The sequence below is a fragment of the Phyllobates terribilis genome, unplaced genomic scaffold (genome assembly GCF_046119375.1).
Source record: "Phyllobates terribilis strain yellow unplaced genomic scaffold, ASM4611937v1 Scaffold_7__3_contigs__length_470593459, whole genome shotgun sequence".
NCBI classification, from domain to species: domain Eukaryota; kingdom Metazoa; phylum Chordata; class Amphibia; order Anura; family Dendrobatidae; genus Phyllobates; species Phyllobates terribilis.
This window is the reverse complement of record NW_027362767.1, coordinates 430334289-430356847: the sequence shown is the minus strand read 5'-3', so window position 1 is coordinate 430356847 and position 22559 is coordinate 430334289. Positions and strand designations below refer to the sequence as shown.

The 22559-nt window shown below is 45.6% G+C and overlaps 1 protein-coding gene across 2 annotated transcripts; it reads left to right on the top strand.

Moving 5' to 3' along the window:
• Nucleotides 1–9962: 9962 nt before the first annotated feature.
• Nucleotides 9963–16116, top strand: RNF225 (ring finger protein 225). 2 transcript variants are annotated; one of them, XM_073642032.1, is made up of 2 exons: nucleotides 9963–10100; nucleotides 12378–16116. In XM_073642032.1, the coding sequence occupies exon 2, from the start codon at nucleotides 12387–12389 to the stop codon at nucleotides 13011–13013; it is 627 nt and encodes a 208-aa protein (XP_073498133.1). In that variant the 5' UTR covers nucleotides 9963–10100; nucleotides 12378–12386; the 3' UTR covers nucleotides 13014–16116. The 2 variants fall into 2 exon arrangements, with proteins under 2 accessions (XP_073498133.1, XP_073498131.1); XM_073642030.1 differs by lacking the exon at nucleotides 9963–10100 and adding an exon at nucleotides 10109–10283.
• Nucleotides 16117–22559: the final 6443 nt, after the last annotated feature.

The following is a 22559-nucleotide window of genomic DNA, read 5'->3' as shown; positions in this document are numbered from 1 at the left end:
ATATGGGAAGGGGAAAACTTTTCCAGATGGGTGGTGACCATGGCGGCCATTTTAAAGTTGGCCATTTTGGATCCAACTTTATTTTTTTCAATGGGAAGAGGGTCATGTGACACATCAAACTTATTGAGAATTTCATAAGAAAAACAATGGTGTGCTTGGTTTTAACGTAACTTTATTCTTTCATGAGTTTTTTACAAGTTTATGACCACTTATAAAATGTGTTCAAAGTGCTGCCCATTGTGTTGGATTGTCAATGCCGCCCTCTTCTCCCACTCTTGACACACTGATAGCAACACCGCAGAAGAAATGCTAGCACAGGCTCCCAGTATCCGTTTGCTGCACATCTCGTATCTTCACAGCATAGACAATTGCCTTCAGATGACCCCAAAGATAAAAGTCTAAGGGGGTCAGATCGGGAGACCTTGGTGGCCATTCAACTGGCCCACGACGACCAATCCACTTTCCAGGAAACTGTTCATGTAGGAATGCTCGGACCTGACACCCATAATGTGGTGGTGACCATCTTCAGGGAACGTGCCATCTTCAGTGCATAAAGAGGGCAACACATCATCATGGAGCAATTTCAGATATCCAGTGGCATTGAGGTTTCCATTGATGAAGAATGGCCCCACTATCTTTGTACCCCATATACCACACCATACCATCAAGATACGAGATGTGCACCATCTGAAACAACGGATACTGGGAGCCTGTGCTGGCATTTCTTCTGCGGTGTTGCTATCAGTGTGTCAAGAGCGGGAGAAGAGGGCGGCATTGACAATCCAACACAATGGGCAGCACTTTGAACACATTTTATAAGTTGTCATAAACTTGTAAAAAACACATGAAAGATTAAAGTTACATTAAAACCAAGGACACCATTGTTTTTCTTATGAAATTCTCAATAAGTTTGATGTGTCACATGACCCTCTTCCCTTTGAAAAAAATAAAGTTGGATCCAAAATGGCTGACTCCAAAATGGCTGCCATGGTCACCACCCATCTGGAAAAGTTTTCCCCCTCCCATATACTAATGTTCCACAAACAGGAAGTTGATATCACCAACCATTCCCATTTAATTTAGGCGTATCCATATAAATGGCCCACCCTGTATATTTCTATGTCCGTTCAGGGCGTTAGGACTTTTGCAGGTAGAAATTTTTTTTTTAATGAAGTATTTCAGTAATCCAGCAATTAGGAAAGTCCTGACTGATGGCGAAGAATCTCACCAGACTCACTGAAAAATATCCATATGTTTTAAAGGGAATGTGTCATCTGTATATTTTTGTACTAATTAAAACTATATAATGTTTCATATTATTTTCTTTGAATCCATTGTTTATTACATGCCTGTATACTTTTGCATTCTAGTTTCTATATGTTATTGTAGCACCCTGAGGATTCGGCTGCTACAGGGGTATTGCACCTCAACCCAGAGGTGTGGTATTCCACTCCCGGGTAAGGATGGAGTGTGGATCTGAGCTCAGAAAGCTGCATGCACTACACACATCCCATTTCCGAGGAACAGACCAACGGTACTCCCACTTAGAAATGTGCAGGTACGACCGAGTCTGTTCCTGGCTGGAGTGGGAGGGGGGTGGTACATCCCAGTAGTGTAGGGGCAGATAGGGGGAGCAGCCTGGGTAAAGATAGGAGCTCATTGGGTGCTGGTCACCTGAGCTCACACATAGAGGGAGTATTTAAGGTGGGCACCATCTAAGATCAGGGTCAGTCAGTCAGCCACAGTCAGTCAGTCTGTGAGAAGTCAGAGGAAGAGGAGCAGAGCAGCCCCAGAGAGAGTGAGAGTGGAGCAAGAAAGACCCAGAGGGGGAGACAGAAGGAACTCTGAGAACCCGAGTACAACCCTAGGGTGAAGAGTTGGCAATAGGGTACCGGATCCCAAACTGGTGGGGGCTAAAGCATACCTCAGCCAGAGACCGGAGGCCGTGGGCAGGATCTGCCACGGCCACCCACCACATCCACCCTGAAGGCAAACCACGTGTAGGGTCAGGGAACCCAAGGCCAAGGGTCTCCCAACAGAAGGCCCGAGGGAGCTGGACCTAGGTGGATCCCTGGTGGGGACGGCCAGAAGAAAGGACAAGAAGGAGGGCTCAGGGACACGCTCCGGACTTGCTTGGGGGTTGGCTGAATCCAGGACCTGGTGGACGCAGCACGGCTCGGGTGGTCACTCAAGGCCGGAGTGACCGGAATATCTGCAGTAAGTAAACACCCTGAACTGCACAACCCGACTCTGTCTTTAATTATCATCTACGCTGCACCACCACAACCCCCATCCTCTGCACCTGACCCCCTGAGGCCATACCCCTCCCGTTGGGGGTTATACTATCTAAAGCTGCACCAACACCATCAGCCTCAGCGGACCCTGCTGCAGCGGCGGCCGTAGTGACCGCAATCCAACGGGTGGCGTAGTCGACATAAAGAACTTTGTAACATCTGTAGGACTGCCACATACTCTGAGCTTGACACCCTGGGCACGGACCGGGTCACAGCCACTCGGAGACTACAACCCCCATCTGATCCGGCTCCGGGTATTCCCCTAAAGAATATGGCCCAGGGGGTGCGTCATTATTATGGAGGCGGCCAGCTCGGCCATTGACTTCTATGAGAGATTGCGGTGGGCATGCTCTGTGACATGTGCAGAGGACACTGTGCTGGGAGGTGGAGGAGGACAGTAAATTCAATGGGTTCCAAATAGGAGGCCTACAATTTGGAGGCTTTTCTATTAGCTAGATCAGAGAGCCAGCATTGGTGGTCGTGACCTGTCCATAAGGGCAAACTTCCCCAGTGATATCACCCGATTGACGGGTTACAGAAGCGGTGCATCTAAATATACAGTGTTCTATATCCAAAGCTGTTACAAGGTTGTAATCTTCACATACAAGTCAATGGAGCCTGAAGCAACAGATGCACAAAGTGTGTCCATGCATCACATCTTCTCCTTATTCCTTATGGACACGTGGATACAGTATTTTGTTATTCCAGGGATTACGGCATTTCCTATAAAAAAAAAAGTGCACTTGTCATTTCAGGTGACTTTTCAGGAAATGTCATGTGTGCACATGAGGAATAACACTATTTCTGGCCATTATATGACTTGTGTCCGGCATTTTCATCAGTATTCTTCTCTGCTGGATCTACCATATTTTTCGGGCAATAAGACGCATTTTTCCCCCCATATTTGGGAGGAAAATGGGGGTGCGTCTTATAGCCGGAAGGTAGCTTACCGGGGGGGTTGTGGCGGTGGTGGAGCAGGATCACAGGAGGCATGGTCCCTTCCCCAGGAAGCCAGCGGTGGTAGAAGTGTGGCATTGCTGCTGGCCCGGTGTCAGCGGTGAGCAGAGCGGAGTGCATTGCTTTCCCAAAGCCTCCGGCGGCGCATGCGCACATTGAGATCTTGGCTGAACCGAGATCTCAATCTCTGCATGAACCGCCTCCGACGGCCATCTTCCTGAAGCCCACCACCGGGAAAAGCAATGCATCCCGCTCAGCCTCACCGCCAACACCGACCCTGCAGCATCGCACTGCTGGGACACCCCCTCCTCACACCCAGGGCCCACGGCATTGTTCCACTTCTGCCACTGCAGACTTCCTGAGGAAGGGACCATGCTTCCTGTGACCCTTGCTCCACCGCCGCTGCCCCTCAGGTAAGATACCTTAAATTCGGACTATAAGACGGACCCCCATCCTTTAAAAATTCCTTTTTTTTTCTATTTTCTGCCCCAAAATTTGGGGTGCGTCTTATGGTCCGGTGCATCTTATAGTCCGAACAATATGGTATTTCCAATTTTCAGTTGCTCTGCGTTAGTGGGACAACACTAGCTGCTATGATGTCTCCCATACATAACACACACAGACATGAGGGATTCCTGCTCTCCTGTCTCTATGTAACACATGTTTAGAAATAGCAGCAGCACTGAGGACATTATACAGCATAACTGAGCTGTGTAGCTGTGAATTCAGCTCTGGGGTGAGAGGAAACACTTACTAGAAAATGTCTTTGTGCCTCAGTTTCTGACTCTTCTACTCTCTCCTCTTTCCTTCTCCATTAACTTCAATGGACAGCTGTAATCTGATCCCTCAGTGACCTGCCAGTCCATATTTATCTTGAGCAATATGGATTTTACCAGTTTTTATGAGTAAGAAGATGAGAAGAAGTCACTCATAAGTGGAGCACTAGATTTCCAGACAAACATGTCAGACATGTCACTGATTTAGGAAGAGTCAGTCTGGAGACAAAGATGTGATTTATAACCATCAATTAGGAGAATGACTATAGTTTGCATATATTTGCATATTCGTGGGCTGAGACAGGCCAACAACAGTGTTCAGATCTGCTTATATCAGGACTGTTGTGCTTCCTGCTAAATGTTTCTGACATTTTAACAGCTTCATATATTTTGTGTGTTAGTTTCTTGACCAGAGTGACCATTTGGACAATAGCCAAGAACCTGAGCTGGCACCAATACTAAGTGGGAGCCCATTGTTCTTTGGCTATTTATAGCCCTCTTTAAAGTTGTATACCAACAATACACGATCAAGATATATCTTCAGGACCACACCTATTATAGATTAGGGGTACTGCAGTGCTCATTTAATTCCACAGTACCTAAAGCACTCTCAATGCCCAATTTTTTATTGATTCTCATTGTCAATATCAAATTAATGAAACTGCAGCAACAGAAGAAAGCACAGCAGTCGGAGGAATCTATGTACCAATGTGAAAAGTGAACATTAAGCTCTTCACTAGTGGTACCGCCATGGGTCCCAAAACTAGGCCATTAATGTTTAAGTCCTAGAGAAGATTTTTCTTAAGCTTGCTAGGGTGATGACAGGGTATTTAGTTGAAGGGCTAAGGCAGTGAAGTAAGCTTTTGCCCCAATAAAGGAAAGCCTAGCCGTAGTTCTACAAATTGGAGAACTGGTGAATCCCTTTTAGGACCCTTCCATTGTGGATCATAGGTAAGTTTTTATCTTTTTATGGATCAACCAGTATGAAAGGTGGAATTGGCAGACCTACCGCCACAAAGAATCCTATGAGACCTGGCACCTGATGGGTTGGTTTCATGGTAAACACTATAGACTGCTATATGCCTGTCATCATGCAAGCAGGAACATGTAGGTGAATAAGGCGATGACACCACTGATGCCAGGTTATGTAAGTCACGTCTAATGTTTATTGTGTATATGTGTGAAGAGTTGTGCTGCGCTGGATGAGATTTATACTGTACAGGATGGGAGTTATACTCTGCAGGATGACTGTGCCTTCCTAGGTTAGAAGCTTCCAGCTGAGAAAAGTGGAACATCTCATTGCGACCTGGTTCACACAGCAGAGCTGTCACCACCACATACATGACAATGCCTAGAAAAGTACATCATGACACCTGTCAGCAGTTTTATCTCAGATCACATTTTACTTTCTCATATGAAGGATATTTTCTCTTTTGTTGCTCTGTGACTGTTGCACTAAATCGGGAAACTTTATAGACTGCAGTAAAGACTCAGTCAGGATGTCACTTCTGTTTACTGCCCATCAAGTCTTTTACAAACTTTCTAATTCACTTTGTTTCAAACCCCCAACATTTCTGCTTACTGCAAGTGCAAAATTATGAAAACTTATCCTGACCTTATATTTCTCAGAGCTGAGGGTTTGTTACAACTGTTTCCACTTCAAACAATCCTCTGTAAGCTAAAGGCCCCGTCACACATAACGAGATCGCTAGCGATCTCGTTGATGCGTCACGGTTTTCGTGACGCAATAGCGATCTCGCTAGTGATCTCGCTATGTCTGACAGGTAGCAACGATCAGGCCCCTGCTGTGAGATCGCTGATCGTTACAAAGCTTCCTGGACCATTCCTGGGTCGTTGCGCTCCCGCTGGGCAGTGTGCATCCCTGTATTTGACACCTTATCAACGATCTCGTTAGCGATTCAGAACTGAGACACGCAGGCGTGCATAAATTGGACTTTTCCGCGCCCCTCATCCCCAATTGGTGGTCGCTACTGCGTCCTTGTTTTTCGGATCCCACCAGCGTTCTCCGGCTGTGACTCCACTTTGAAGAAATCAGATATCTTTAGTGAGGTAGATATTGTTTGGGGTCTCAAATGAGTTTCCATTTTTAGTTCATTTATAGGACATCTACCAATTATCTGCTATCATTGCTCTTCAGGGAGGGAGGCCTTGGCTTCTATCTGTATATATATGCTTTTGCATGGGCAGATATTTTAGGGGTCTTGTGCACACACACCTACACAGCACATTTTCTGACACGCTGTCCTGGCCAACCGCTTCAGAGTTTTTCACACGCCAATTAACATGAAGCTTAAATTAATAGACTGTTGTTTTGGCCTGTTGCACGCTTCACAACTTTCTTCGTCAACGTGATGCAATTACGTACGGTCCGCCTGGCTTCGTGGACTCTGTGGACCGAGCCAATGGGGAAGGGGAGCTCGGTGAATGGCGTGCAAACGATCCTGCAATTGCAGACCTTCAACCAGTGGGACATGGCAGAAACACCCATGATGCGAAGACCTGCCGCGACAACTACTGCCAGTATTGTAACGGTCCTGGTGCTGTTCCTTGGCAGCATCAGAACCTATAGTGGGCAACTACTCATGTTTCTACACTACTGACATTTCTGTACTGATGTGTCTAATAAACTGTGTGTTCTACTATGCAAAAGCTTTGTTTCTCATTCTTTCAGTAGTAGCAGTAGTCACCGCAGTAAGCAGTCCATATATATATATACATATGTATACACATGCGTATACAGATACATACATACATACATACATACATACACGCATATACATTCGTGTACTCGTATGTAAACAGATTCATCCATGTACTCATACATATTTTTAAGTACAAAAATATATATACACATACGTATACAGATAACTATATATACACATGCATGCTCTCAAACATACAAATATGCATACACATAAATGGCCATTTACATCTCTATATATATATTCATATAAATATATGGACATCCATACATCTGTACAGGAACAATGCACACACCAGTGTTCCCGTCTGACCGGAGACGCAGTAGCGATGTTAAACCAAGGACGCCCAATCAGGACGCAGTAGCGTCCACCAATCGGAGAGGAGGGGGCGCGGAAAAGTGATTTTATGCACGCCTTTGTGACATAGTACAGTCCCTATCAAGGTGTGGATCGTTGAAGTAGCTGCTGTGTGAAAGCGTCGCAACGACCGCCGAGATCGTTAGTTAGATCTCTGGGGCGGCCGAAATCGTTGGTAAGTTCTGCATGTTTGACAGCTCCCCAGCGATCACAAAACGACTCTCCAGCGATCCCAAAACCGTGACGCACTAACGATCTCGCTAGCGATCTCATTATGTGTGACGGGGCCTTAAGCACTACAGGAATGCGAATTTATCTTCTATACAAATAATCAATTACAGTATATCGGTGCCAGTAAACGGTATAGTTTACAAAGGATTGTCTAGACCAGATACAATTGTAGAAAACCTTCAGCCGTGAAAAGTTTTACCCCATCAGAGGACATTATTGTGTAAAACCTTACGGTACCGAAACTGCCCTGACTCATTAAGATCTGAAGTCTACAAGATCTCTGTAGGTGTCCTGTAGTACCTGAACCAAGACCTTAGCAGCAGATTCTATATGTCCTGCAAGATTTTAAGTAGATCTGACTGATTTCCCGAGTACATCCTACAGATAATCTGTCACGCCTGCCGTATACCGGGAACACTGCACACATTACTCCACAAGACACAGCGTATAACAGGACCACCCCATAAGACCCACCGTATACCATTTACACCCTATAAGATCTGCCGTATACCAGGAACACCCCACAAGACCCGCCGTATACCGGTAAAACCTCACAAGGCCTTGCATATACCAGGAATGCCACCAAAACCTGCCATATACCTGGAACACTGCACACATTACTTCACAAGACACGGCGTATAACGGGACCACCCTACAACATCTGCCGTATACCAGGAACACCCCACAAGACCCGCCGTATACCAGTAAAACCTCACAAGGCCTTGCATATACCAGGAATACCACCAAAACCTGCCATATACCTGGAACACTGCACACATTACTTCACAAGACACGGCGTATAACGGGACCACCCTACAACATCTGCCGTATACCAGAAACACCCCACCAGACCCGCCGTATACCAGGAACACCCCATAAGACCTGCCGTATACAGTGAAACCTCACAAGACCTGCCGTATAGCACGAATAACCCTAAGACCTGTCGTATACCAGGAATACGCCACCAGACCTGCCGTGTACTGGGAACACCTGACAAGACCCGCCGTATTCCGGTAAAACCTCACAAGATCTTCTGTATACCAGAAACACCCCACAAGACCCACTGTATACTGGTAAAACCGCACAAGGCCTGCCTTATACTGGTAAAACCTCACAAGCCCTGCCGTATACCAGGAATATCCCACAAGACACGCCAAATACCGGAAACACCCCATAAGACCTGCTGTATACCGGGAACACCCCACAAGACCTGATGTATACCGGGAACACCCAACAAGACCTGCCGTATACCGGAAACACCCCATAAGACCTGCTGTATACCGGGAACACCCCACAAGACCTGATGTATACCGGGAACACCCCACAAGACCTGCCGTATATCGGGAACACCCAACAAGACCTGTCGTATACCGGGAACACCGCATGCATTTCTCAACACAACTTATAATGGAACCACCCCACAAGATCTGCCGTATACAAGAAACACCCCACAAGACCTGCTGTATACCGGTAAAATCTCACAAGGTCTGCCGTATAATGGGAACATCCCACAAGACCAGCCATATACCAGGAACACCCCACAAGACCTGACGTATACCAGGAACACCCCACAAGACCAGCCATTTACCGGGAACACCCCACAAGACCTGCCGTATACCAAGAACATCCCACAAGAACTGTTGTGTACCGGGAACACCTCACAAGACCTACCGTACACTGGAGACACCCCCACAAGACCTTCCGTACACGGGGAACACCCCACAAGACCTGCCGTATACCGGGAATACCCCACAAGACCCACTGTATACTGGGAATACCCCACAAGACCCATCAAATACTGGGAATACCCCACAAGATCCACCATATACCAAGAATGCTCACAAGACGTGCCATATACAAGGAACGCCCCACAAAACCTGATGTATACCAGGAATACTCCACAAGACATGGCATATACCGGGAACACCCCACAAGACCTGCAAAATGCTGGGAACACCCCAGAAGACACAGCATTTACCGGGATCACCGGTATACACCGTATACTGCGAATACTCCACAAGACCTGCCGTATACTGGGAACACCCCACAAGACCTGCTGTATACTGGGAACACCCCACAATATCTGATATATACCGGGAATACTCCACAAGATCCGCCTTATACCGGGAACATCCCATAAGACCTGCGGTATGCCGGGAGCACCCCAAAAACACGGTATATACCGGGAACACTCCACAAGATCTGCCACTTTGGAGATGCTGTGACCCAGTAATCTAGACATCATGTTTGGCCCGTGTCACAGTTGATCAGACCCTTACTCTCACTCTTTATTGCGGTTTCCATGTAATGAAGTTAGAGAACTGACCGGTCTCTTATTTTTCCACCCCTGACAGGCGTTACTCTTATTAATGTTATGGCTGACCCTGTAAATCATTATAACTTTATGTCTTTTGAAGTTGAGACACAGGACAGCGCTAAATATAAACCCGAGCCTTTATGACATCCTGGGCATTACAGACCTACCACGGTTTATTCTTGGTTTGCCCTAGTCGTCTCTTCTGGATGGGACCTGTGCAGAATACAATATGTATGGTAACTTTTATGACTTTGCTGTTTTTCTGTCCCCTCCTTTATTTGGGAGGCCCAGCTTATCAGGCCCTGTCACCCCTCCAGGGGAGGTCCCCTCTGGGCCACTTACCACCAGCGTGCGTCACTGGGACATTTGCTATAGGTGACAAGTCCCTTATCAATGCACCTGCCGAGAGAGGGAGTGACGAGGAGAGGGACGGAGCCGGTACTAGGTGAGACTTCCAGATAGACAGGTTGGGCGAGATTCCCTCAGCTGCACTGGGCCAGATTAGACAGCCTGAAAAACTGTCCGTAAGGTAACAGGCGATCATAAGAAAGAGACGCTCTACGGGATGAGGAGACCTGTGAGAATACTGCGAAATATAATGTAACCTCCAACCCCGGAGACCCAGGAGGTAAGAGATTACGAGAGGGAAGAGGGAGAGGGAAGAGAGCTGGCAGATAAGAGAGCGCAGATCAGCCGGTACCAGCGTCACCTTGCAAATACATCCTGCCAGGCACTCGCTGGTAGAGAGGGCACAGGTGCATGTGTAGGGCACCGCTGGCACATACCTGGCTGCCCACTACCCCATCATATTATGGGATTATCACCTGTGCGATACTAAGGAAATCCTGAAAACATGATCTGCGGGGTCCGTGAGATTTGTCTAGACGCAATTGTAGAAAACTCTCAGCTGTGAGAATTATTACTCCAATATGGCTTTTCAGCTTCCATTGTAAACAAGAATGTTCCCATTCACTGACAGCAAGCAGAGATCTGGAAAATGGTGAGGAACTTAAATATAAAGGGGAGCATGCACCATGAGGGGAATTTTTGAAGTCAGTTTTGTTTGCGGCTGCTTAGATTTGTGCCAAATGTATCAGTGTCGCAGAATTTGGCGCCGTTTAGGGCTGATTTCCAGTTTTTATGTCACCGTCCTACTGGGTGAGTTTGCAACTTTTTGTGCCACTTTTTAAAAAATTCTGAAATCTGAGACTATCAACGTCTTAGATCATGGCCATTTTTTTGTAATGTGGCATAAAATAGTGAAAAGTCGCCAAAGTTTTTCGCTAACCGGCGTGTAACAAAATTTTGCAATATTTTTAGGCCAAAAAAAAAACGGGCACAAAAACCTTGATACATTTCCTAAAAAGTTTAATAACAAGTTGGAGAACTTTTATTGTACAAAATAAAGGCGTCATAACTCACAGAACACTGGATACTATAGAAAGCTATAGAGCCAGAATATCTGCTCTGGCCCGTTGGAAGGGCACATAGAGGTGGCAGCTAGCCCCATTTATATGTAAGTGGCCCGCACAGGGTTAAGTATTTATTTATTATTATTAATTCCTTTTTTTTTGATTATTAAAATGAATTATTTTTTAGGCTAAAATAAAAATGAAAATGAAATAATATAGCATTTAACAATTACATTTTACTGTCTATATACGCACAAGGCACAGATCATGCTCATAAGATCACAATGCGGCTTTTACATAGGACTGCAGGTATATTTAATTAAATTCCTTTCATGGTTGAGATGAGAAGCACCTGCCTCAGAATAAGAGGCTACGGAGACAGCCAAACAGGCTGAGTTACGTCGTTTGCATAGCTGCCATGGAAGTAGATGGGAGTTACAGAAACAGCGTGGCATGTGTGATCAGACTAGCAGCAGAGGCGTAGCTCTAATGGGTACAGGGATTGCAATCGTACCTAGAGTTTAGGGGGCTCAAAGGTCTCTTTGGCCCATATGAAGACTCTCCATACTGGTCGTAACTGTGACCCATCTCAACTCATCTTCTATTGTATTGAGATGGAAGTAGAGAACCGCAGGGTAAGGCCACGTTCACACGGTCAGTATTTGGTCAGTATTTCACATCAGTATTTGTAAGTCAAAACCAGGAATGGGTCAAAAATGCAGAAGTGGTGACATGTTTCTATTATACTTTTTCTCTGATTGTTCCTCACCTGGTTTTGACTCTCAAATACTGATGTAAAATACTGACCAAATACCGATAGTGTGACCGTAGTTTAAGCACCAGAAGGGGAGCTGTAGGGATTAGGGATGAGTGGACCCACGTAACCTCGGTTTCGTAGGGTTAGTCCAAAGTTCGGTTCGGGTACCAGAACTGTACCTGAACTTGAACCCTAATCCCATAGAAATCAATGGGGACTGGAACTTTAGAGCTGGAAAATGTCTCTCTCTCTCTCTCCCTCTCTTTCCCTCTATCTCTCTCCCTCTCTTTCCCTCTATCTCTCTCTCCTCCCCGAACTCCTGAATTGGAAAACACCAGACACTAGGTGTACGGTACGAATGCAGAACGTTACAGTTTAGGTTCGCTCATCTCTAGCAGGGATCGATAAGAGTGAATGCTACTTTTTTATTTTTTTATTAGCTTTAGCTCCTTAAAAATTATCCTCACGCCCTCCTACAGCCCCCAGACAAGACCTTTAAAATATTTGTAGGTTTTATTGTGTGATTGGTAACTGCCTGTTGATTTCTCAACAGATCACTATCATGGAGGACGAACCCCCAACTTCTATCGTTGATGGAGATGGAATATCAGAGTGTGTGATCTGTTTCACATCATATGACACTCTCTTCCATCTACCTAAAGTTCTCTCCTGTGGTCACGTCTTCTGCCTGGAGTGTCTGTCTCGAATCACAGTTGGCTCAATAGAACCAGAATCTCTTCCTTGTCCAATATGTCGGATGCCAACCCCAGTTCCACCAAAGAAGGGTCCTCCTGCACTGTCGACCGACAAAGACTTGCTAAAAATGCTGAACCGGTCACTAACTTGCCCGGCACCCTCTTTGAGATTCAGCCGAAAAAAGGGCCGATTGTATGTGCCACAAAACAACACCCTCAACATCAGCTCTGTCAGCCTCAGCGTAGACCTTGGTCGGCCACCTCCAGAACCTCATTCTCCTAGAAGACTGTGCCAACTCATGAGGTCTGGAGGATGTGTCTTCTACGGCTCAATTATTTTAATCGTGATCCTTACGGTGGCTCTTATCCTGGCTGGAGTCTATATTTTCTACCTGCTTCCTTGGCGTTACAATTATTCGGAGAATGGTGGCTACAACGAAACCCAAAACCCAAATAAAACGATGACCACTACCATAATGAGTACGATCCATTAATCCACTGTACTTGTCTTCACCAGTGAACATGTTGGACAGAAATATGATTTCCCGCCACAGACTTGGGGAACAAGATGTGTCGTCTTCAGTCCTCATTATCTGATAATATGAGAGGACGTCCAACATTTTAGAGGAAATTCCCAAGAAAGATGTTTTGGTGGAGTCTTCTTCACACCTAAGGCCTAGTGATATATTCCTGGAAATAATCTCTTCATTCTCATACTGTTGACTGTAATTTCAGGATCCTATAATTAGTAAATGCTGATGTAAGTCTTTCCGATGTGTCCTGTAGATTGAGGCCTCATCTGAACAAGACGGTAACGAGGCACAGGGCCATGAATGAGCCATGACGATCCGAGGACTGAAACTGAACTTCGTTATTAACCTCCAGCTTTGTAATAGACAATTACTGAGCTAAATTATTTTCACCACAAATTTATTTAGCATCTAAATCTGAATACTAATCATAGACATTGGATCCTCCATGTGGAGCATGATGAATTGTTTCTTTTGCAGCGATGGCTTCAGGTGGAAGCCATTTGTTTATATAGAAAGAGTGTATGGTTTTATGGTATGGTTCCATGTGAGTTGGGGAAGCCCCAAACATAAGGGAAAGGAGACCCCATCCAGCTTCATACAATGGGACACAACGGCGTATACTTTGACTTGCCCCTTGATCAGGTTTCTGTCTTCCTTGTTTGCTTTGAGGTGTCTGCGGAGAGAATGAGCGTCATGCAGATCTGCAGAGGGGATTGGTGACAAAATGAACCTGAGCAGATCCTTGCATCTCCATTACACCTATAGCAGTCCCAAAGATGTCTCAATGGTACAGACCTCTAAAAGTAAATGTGCCCACAAACAGTTGGCTGAACCTGTTGATTTCAGTGGGACCAACTGATTACTTATGTGTATAAAGGCCTGCCAAACTTTCCCCCACTCCCCACCGTCAGCAAACATCAGGGGAAAGAAAGAGAAATTCAGAAACCAGGGCACCTCTGTCACAAAATCACAACGTTTCGGTCACGCAGGGCCTTTATCAAGCCATAAAAAAAAGAGAGATTTGCTTGATAAAGGCCCTGTGAGGCCGAAACATTGTGATCTTTCTGTACTAATTGAGTTACCAAAAGGAGGATTTTGGTGCCCTGCTTCCTGGATTTCTCTCAATCGCTCCAACCTTGTGGAGGGTTGTATCAAGTGTGCACATACATCAGAGTGGTGCACGAGACTCATCAATAGCAAGTATCAGGGGAAAGAAAGATTGGGTAGATAGAAATTTGACATGCCCGATCCAATGTTCCCACAGCACATAGACTGCTGACTTACGAATCTTTCCACAATGAGAACACATGCATGGCTGATCGAGTGTATGGGGTAGTCAGGAGAAACAGGAGGCAGCTGAAAGGGCGCATGATCAACAGCCATCGTAAGTCTATGGCCATTTTTAGGGAACTGGGGTTGGTTTTGTTTTTAGGGTTGTCTAAATGAGAATGGGTGGGTTTGTAAGATATAGACTTTGGGTGATCTCTTCATCTCTATGGGCCAACCGCAGAATTTAGATAACCTATTGATTATCAGTGGGGTCTACAAATGAAAAAGAAACCCTAGCCTTGAATGACTGTGACCCTGTGAAATTCAAAGGTCCATGGCGGCCAGTACTCCACGTTATAGTCACATTTCTGGCTATTAAGGCCTAAGACAAGCCCTAAAGAGAGAAACACGTGACAAAATTGTGATTTCAAATGCAACTCACTACCTCATGTGTGAGGCTCGGTCTCTTCACCTCCTCCGAATTTTTACCCCATTACTGATAAACCGAAGTCCTGACGGGAGACGAGCCGAAAAGAGTGAGCGGGCCAACTCACAAAGTAAATGACTGTCAAAGTGCCTAGATGACCGAGCTCAGGGATGTTGGGCACTTAGGGATGTTAAAGGAATGAGCAGCCTTGGAGACGACCCCAAAGTTTAGGTTGAACGGGTCAATTGGTTGCGTGACTATGACACATGGAGTGTAAATCACCGATGGTCCAAGAGACGATTCAGTCCAAATACTGACAAAAGTAGTTGTTACTCTCCGATTACAGATGAGAAGTCCAGGAAAAAAAATAGCTACTTTCTTCCAAACACAGTGCCACTCCTATTTACAGGTTCAGTCTGGTATTGCAGCTCGGTATTGTCTCGGCATGGCACAAACCATAGACAGGCGTAACACTGTGTGTGCAAAATATCAGCCATGTTTTCTAATCCCTTCGCTGTCATGGCCTCCTCATCCCATTCTGTACTGCGTCTCCCTCGCATTCTTCTAAATGTCAACAAAACAGCATCATTGGCATTTAGGGGATGGAGGTACCATGGATTTGGTGTGACAGCACCTCAGTAAAAGAAGAGGATGGCATCACGTGAGACATTTCAGGCAGGCCGGGGCCGGGCCTGTGCACAGATTTATCCAAACTATCTTTGTTGCTCATAGCAACCAATCAGCGCACAGCTTTCATTTTACCAGAGTAGTTTAAAAGATGAAAGCTGCGCTCTGATTGGTTGCCACAAGCAACAAAGACAGTTTCTCTTTTTCACAGTTTTGACAAATGTCTTGTACCTCAGTAATGGTTATTAGTGTTAGTATTTATAGTCGGCACTGATCAGGCCACAATGATACGACTGTATTATCCTTGGTATGTGCCAAACTTGCTGATACTGTGAATAACATCCCATTAATGGGGCGAGCAGTGAATATGGATGTATATTTGGTGTTTGTTTTAGAAAGAAAAAGATTTGAGAAAACATTTTAGAAGTCAGTATCTTACCAAGTGCAGTCGGCACTAACACTTATTTTCTTTGTACTGTGTCTTTAAATCCTATCATGGGGAAGGGTCATGCAAAAAAAAAAAATTATTGGCTGAGCAAAATCGGTGGTTCCCTGTGGTAGCCAATCAGAAGCTGGCTTTGAATTTACCCCTGCCTGCTGGGATCTGATTGGTTCTTATTAGGTGAACATTGTAGACGCTCATTTTTATTAAAGAGCCCCTGGCGTTAGCGGCCACGGCACTCACATCTGTCCTAATGTTCTATATCCATTTAATAAAATAAACCTGAGGATTGAGCAATGTGTCTGCTGCATCACTCTTAGTTCTTCAATACAAGATGGCTACTTGTACTCCCATCCTCTGCTCTGGTTAATAGCTGGGGCCTGCTATGGTGGGGGTAGTAGTTACTGCTTCACAGGCGGCGCACTAATACGATATGACATAATTGCTCAGCGGAGATTTACAACACTCGAGGAATTTATTTATACCCATCCTTACTTTCCCACAGAAAAGGGAACAATGATCGCACCACTGCAAAGACGGCGGCCGCCTATCTCCCTGATCATCAGGCCGGCCGTGGGATCTGCCCGCCATAAAGATTCTTCATTGTAAAGGAAAAAACCTTTCTAATATACTTTTAAATCCTCACCATGTGCAAGATATGAGCTTTGAGAAACCACATCCAGCCGCCCTATATAATGTCCCATGCCCATGCCGTATAATGTACCACGTTCTGTATAATGTACCACGTCCTATATAATGTACCACGTCCGGCCCATCCTGTATAATGTACCACGTCCAACCCGTCCTGTATAGTGTACCATGTCCTGTATAATGTACCACGTCCGACCCGTCCTGTAAAATGTACCATGTCCTGTATAATGTGCCACGTCTGGCCCATCCTGTACCATGTCCAGCCCATCCTGTATAATGTACCCCGTCCTGTTGAATGTACCATGTCCAGCCCGTCCTGTATAATATACCACGCCGTGTATAATGTACTACGTCCGGCCCGTCCTGTATAATGCACCACGTCCGGCCCGTCCTGTATGATGTACCACGTCCTGTATAATGTACCACGTCCGTCCCGTCCTGTATAATGTACCACATCCTGTATAATGTACCACGTCCGTCCCGTCCTGTATAATGTACCACATCCTGTATAATGTACCACGTCCAACCCGTCCTGTATAATGTACCATGTCCTGTATAGTGTACCACGTCTGGCCCATCCTGTACCATGTCCAGCCCATCTTGTATAATGTACCCCGTCCTGTATAATGTACCATGTCCTGTATAATGTACCATGTCTGGCCCATCCTGTATAATGTACCACGTCCTGTATAATGTGCCACGTCCGGACCGTCCTGTGTAATGTACCACGTCCTGTATAATGTACCATACCAGGCCTGTCCTGTATAATATACCACGTCCGGCCTGTCCTGTATAATGTACCTTGTCTGGTCTGTCCTGTATAATGTCCCACGTCCTGTATAATGTACCATGTCCTGTATAATGTACCATGTCCGGCCCATCCTGTATAATGTACCACGTCCTGTATAATGTGCCACGTCCGGACCATCCTGTGTAATGTACCACGTCCTGTATAATGTACCATACCAGGCCTGTCCTGTATAATATACCACGTCCGGCCTGTCCTGTATAATGTACCTTGTCTGGTCTGTCCTGTATAATGTCCCACGTCCTGTATAATGTACCATTTCTGGCCCATCCTGTATAATGTACCACGTCCAGTATAATGTACCATGTCTGGCCTGTCCTGTTTAATGTACCACATCCGGCCCGTCCTGTATAATGTACCATATCTGGCCAGTCCTGTATAATGTACCACATCCTGTATAATGTACCATGTCTAGCCTGTCCTGTATAATGTACCACGTCTGGCCCGTCCTGTATAATGTGCCACGTCCGGACCGTCCTGTGTAATGTACCACGTCCTGTATAATGTACCACACCAGGCCTGTCCTGTATAATATACCACGTCCAGCCTGTCCTGTATAATGTACCTTGTCTGGTCTGTCCTGTATAATGTACCACGTCCTATATAATGTACCACATTAGGCCTGTCCTGTATAATCTACCACGTCCGGCCCGTCCTGTATAATCTACCACATCTGGTATAATGTACCATGTCCGGCCTGTCTTGTATAATGTACCACGTCTGGCCCGTCCTGTATAATGTACCATATCTGGCCCGTCCTGTATAATGTACCACGTCCTGTATAATGTATCATGTCCGGCCTGTCCTGTATAATGTACCACGTCCGGCCCGTCCTGTATGATGTACCACGTCCGGCCCGTCCTGTATAATGTACCACATCCTGTATAATGTACCATATCTGCTTGTCCTGTATAATGTACCATGTCAGGAATTGTCGCAAGCCAGGAAGGTCACGTAGAACGACCCGCTGTGATCTCTTGAGCAAAGAGCTCTCTGCTGCCCCCTATCATCTGGACAACTAGACGATTGGCCAACGATCAACGGAGGAGGCCGCAGGCTGTCCACACAAATAGGCCGGTTATCGGAAAACTAACAGTGAGTGTATGGTATATACACCTCCAGATTCCAACGCATGGAATATATGTATATACCACCATAAGATCATTGCTAACTCCACGATAACCCCAGACTATTTGCTGCAGCCACCAGTCATTTTTTAAAATACAGGCTGACTGGAGGCCTGGTTCTGGTAGCCTGGTTCTGGTAGCGTATGGCTTTGGGGTGCGGTTACAGAAAAAAAGGAACAGGGTTATTAAATTTTATATTTAATCTAAAAGGGGAAAGTGTTTATAAAAAATATACAAAAGATTTTACAAAGGGGACAAAACAATACATCATATACAGTTACAGAAAATAAAAACGATAAAACAAAAGAAACTTATTACGCCTCTCACAGAGACGAGTCAGCTAGCGGACGGAAGCAATCCAGTTGAAAACGTCTGGTTAATGGGATCAAGCTTACACTGACATGTATCTTCCTCAGCATTGAACACAGATCATAATATGTCTTGATCTTCTATCAGCCCTTGAGTTACAACCAACCACCCTCCTGTGATGATCTCACGTGGGCTGGGCTGTGGGATGTCCTCAGACCTTTAGGATGTTATGAAATCCCCAACTTATGCGATAACTTCGCTCCTGATGGTTACAGAAGTTCGAGATTGCCGCCATATTTTCCATCGGGATTTTACCTTTCCATAGATAGTAAACATGGCTTAGCTGTTGTCAGTTATCTGGTTACTGTGGATAATTGGTTCATAGGCAAGGGTTGCAGTTATGAAAAATTATGCGTCTTCTTCCCCTATTAGCCCCGTTGCTGAAAATACATGCTTCATCAATATCGGATTTATACAAATTTTGATTTTCAATATTTCTTTTTGGAGACATTAAGTTTGAGCTGGCTTATTGTAACATTTCCCCGGCAGGAAACCACAGTGTTACTTGAATTCAACCTGCATCTCCTGTAGACAAAAGGGTTTCCACGGCCCTGTTTATGTATAAACATATGTACCCTTTTGTTGTCCAACTCTTTGAAAAGAGTTCTCCTGTCTATTTTAAATTTCTTTGTCTATGCACCAAAAGACATCCTCATGGGCACTTGGCTTCAAAAGGACGTCCTGCATTTTAATTTCCTATTTCTTTATGCCCATTGTAAATCTGTTTCTAAAAGTGTTAGCTAGATTGCCAGCTCCTCTTACTGGAAATCTGTGTGATAAGAAAAAGGAGGGAAGGGAGGGGTGAGTGACTTCAGAGATTTTTAATATTTTCTATGACATACCACATCATGTATAATGTACCACGTCCGGTCCGTCCTGTAAAATATACCGCGTCTGGCCTGTCCCTTCCATGTCCAGTAATATGTACCATGTCTGGCCTGTCGTGCATAATGCACCATGTTCTGTATAATGTACCACGTCCTTTGTAATGTACCACACCTGGCCTGTCCCTTATAGTGTACTACATCATGTATAATGTACCACGTCCGGCCTGTCCTGTATAATATACCACGTCCTGTATGATGTACCACGTCCGTCCCGTCCCGTATGATGTACCACGTCCGTCCCGTCCTGTATGATGTACCACGTCCTGTATGATGTACCACGTCCGGCCCGTCCTGTATGATGTACCACGTCCTTTGTAATGTACCACACCTGGCCTGTCCCTTATAGTGTACTACATCATGTATAATGTACCACGTCCGGCCTGTCCTGTATAATATACCACGTCCTGTATGATGTACCACGTCCGTCCCGTCCCGTATGATGTACCACGTCCGGCCCGTCCTGTATGATGTACCACGTCCTGTATGATGTACCACGTCTGGCCTGTCCTGTATGATGTACCACGTCCTGTATGATGTACCACGTCCGGCCCGTCCTGTATGATGTACCACGTCCGGCCCGTCCTGTATGATGTACCACGTCCTGTATGATGTACCACGTCCGGCCCGTCCTGTATGATGTACCACGTCTGGCCCGTCCTGTATGATGTACCACATCCTGTATGATGTACCACGTCTGGCCTGTCCTGTATGATGTACCACGTCCTGTATGATGTACCACGTCCATCCCGTCCTGTATGATGTACCACGTCCTGTATGATGTACCACGTCCGGCCCGTCCTGTATGATGTACCACTTCCGGCCCGTCCTGTATGATGTACCACATCCTGTATGATGTACCACGTCTGGCCTGTCCTGTATGATGTACCACGTCCTGTATGATGTACCATGTCCATCCCGTCCTGTATGATGTACCACGTCCTGTATGATGTACCACGTCCGGCCCATCCTGTATGATGTACCACGTCTGGCCTGTCCTGTATAATTTACCACGTCCTGTATGATGTACCACGTCCTGTATGATGTACCACGTCCGGCCCATCCTGTATGATGTACCACGTCTGGCCTGTCCTGTATAATTTACCACGTCCTGTATGATGTACCACGTCTGGCCTGTCCTGTATAATTTACCACGTCCTGTATGATGTACCACGTCTGGCCTGTCCTGTATAATTTACCACGTCCTGTATGATGTACCACGTCTGGCCTGTCCTGTATAATTTACCACGTCCTGTATGATGTACCACGTCCAGCCCGTCCTGTATGATGTACCATGTCCAGCCCGTCATGTAGGACCTCTCATATCTGGTGACTACTTTCTCTCTGGTCCGGCCGCTTGTACTTCTTCCATGTGTCAGTAAATACCTCGCTGTCCTGACTAACGTACGAGCGATTCCTGCAGAGGCCATAAATCAGTCTCATGGATCCATGAATTATATCAGATGTGTCCGCAGCCATCAGATATGTCATTACTCCGAATCACAAGGATTATGTCTAATTAACAGCAGGCTAATCCGTGACTAATGAGGGCGCTCTGTCATGGCACAAGAGCAGGCTGGGATCAGCAGGTGACAAGTCTGGCCCATTAGTCAGTGACTAATTTAGCAGTCACACTGCTGCCCCTACAGGAACTATGTGTCTGCAGAGCAACAATTAGTGATGTCATCAGTCACAATGTTGATGTCACCATGCCTTACATTGTACCTGATACACTGGAGGATGTGACGTCACATCATAGTGTTTACAGCCAGTCGGCTGTATCTGTTCAGGTGGTATATGCTCAATGCAGTGGCCCCAATCTGATGTCTGACCCTCCTACAGCGTATATCTCTGTCTCCTGTACATATCTGCAATGTATATGTCTCTCTTGTATATATGTGCAGTGTACAGTGGATATAAAAAGTCTTCACACCCCTGTTAAAATCCCAGATTTTTGTCATGTAAAAAAAAAATCCTACCAAGAAGAATCATTTCAGAACTTTTTCCACCTTTAATGTCACCGATAATCTGTACAAATCCATGAAACATAAACTGAACAGAATTTAAATAATACGGTTGCATAAATCTGCACCCCCCCCCCCTACACTAATACTTTGTTAAAGTCTCCTTGGAATTTCTGACAGCGTTCAGTCTTTTGGGGTCGGAATCTATCAGCGCGGCACATCTAGAATTGATGATCTTTCCCCCTCTTCAGTAGCTCCACATCTGTCAGATTGCGAGGGTATCTCCTGGGTACAGCTCCCTCTTCAGGTCACACAAAGAGTGTCACTTGGATTCAGATCTGGGCTCTGGCTGGACTGGAGAAGCCGTTCTTTTGGTGTTTGGGAGGTCGTTTAGGGTCATTGTCATGATAAAAGCTGAATATCCTCTTAATCTTCAACTTTTCAGTAGATGCCTGAAGGTTTTCTTGTAATATTGACTGATATTTGGAACTCTTCATAATTTTCTCCCCTTTAGCTAACACCCCAGTTTCAGCTTCTGAAATACAGCTCCAAAGCACAATGCTGCCTCCACCATGCCTCACTGTGTGGATGGTGTTCTTTTGGTGATGCTCAATGTTCGCTTTGCGTCAAACAGACCTATATAATTATGGCCAAAAAGTTCCCCCATGGTCTCATCAGACCATAACACGCTCCCCACATGCTTTTGACAGACGTGATGTAGGTTTTGGTAAAACACATCCAGGCTTAGATGATTTTCTTTGTAAGAAAAGACTTCCATCTTGCCACCCAACCCCAGAGGCTGGACTTATGAAGAATACAGGAGATTGTTGTCACATGCAGCACATCCAGTACTTGCCAGAAATTGCTGCAGCTCATTTAATGTTGCTTTCGGCCTCTTGTCAGCCTCCAGGACCAATTTTATTTTTGTCTTTTCATTAA

Coding starts and splice junctions, on each gene's coding strand:
- RNF225 (XM_073642032.1), top strand. CDS start 12,387: ATGGAGGACGAACCCCCAACTTCTATCGTTGATGGAGATGGAATATCA.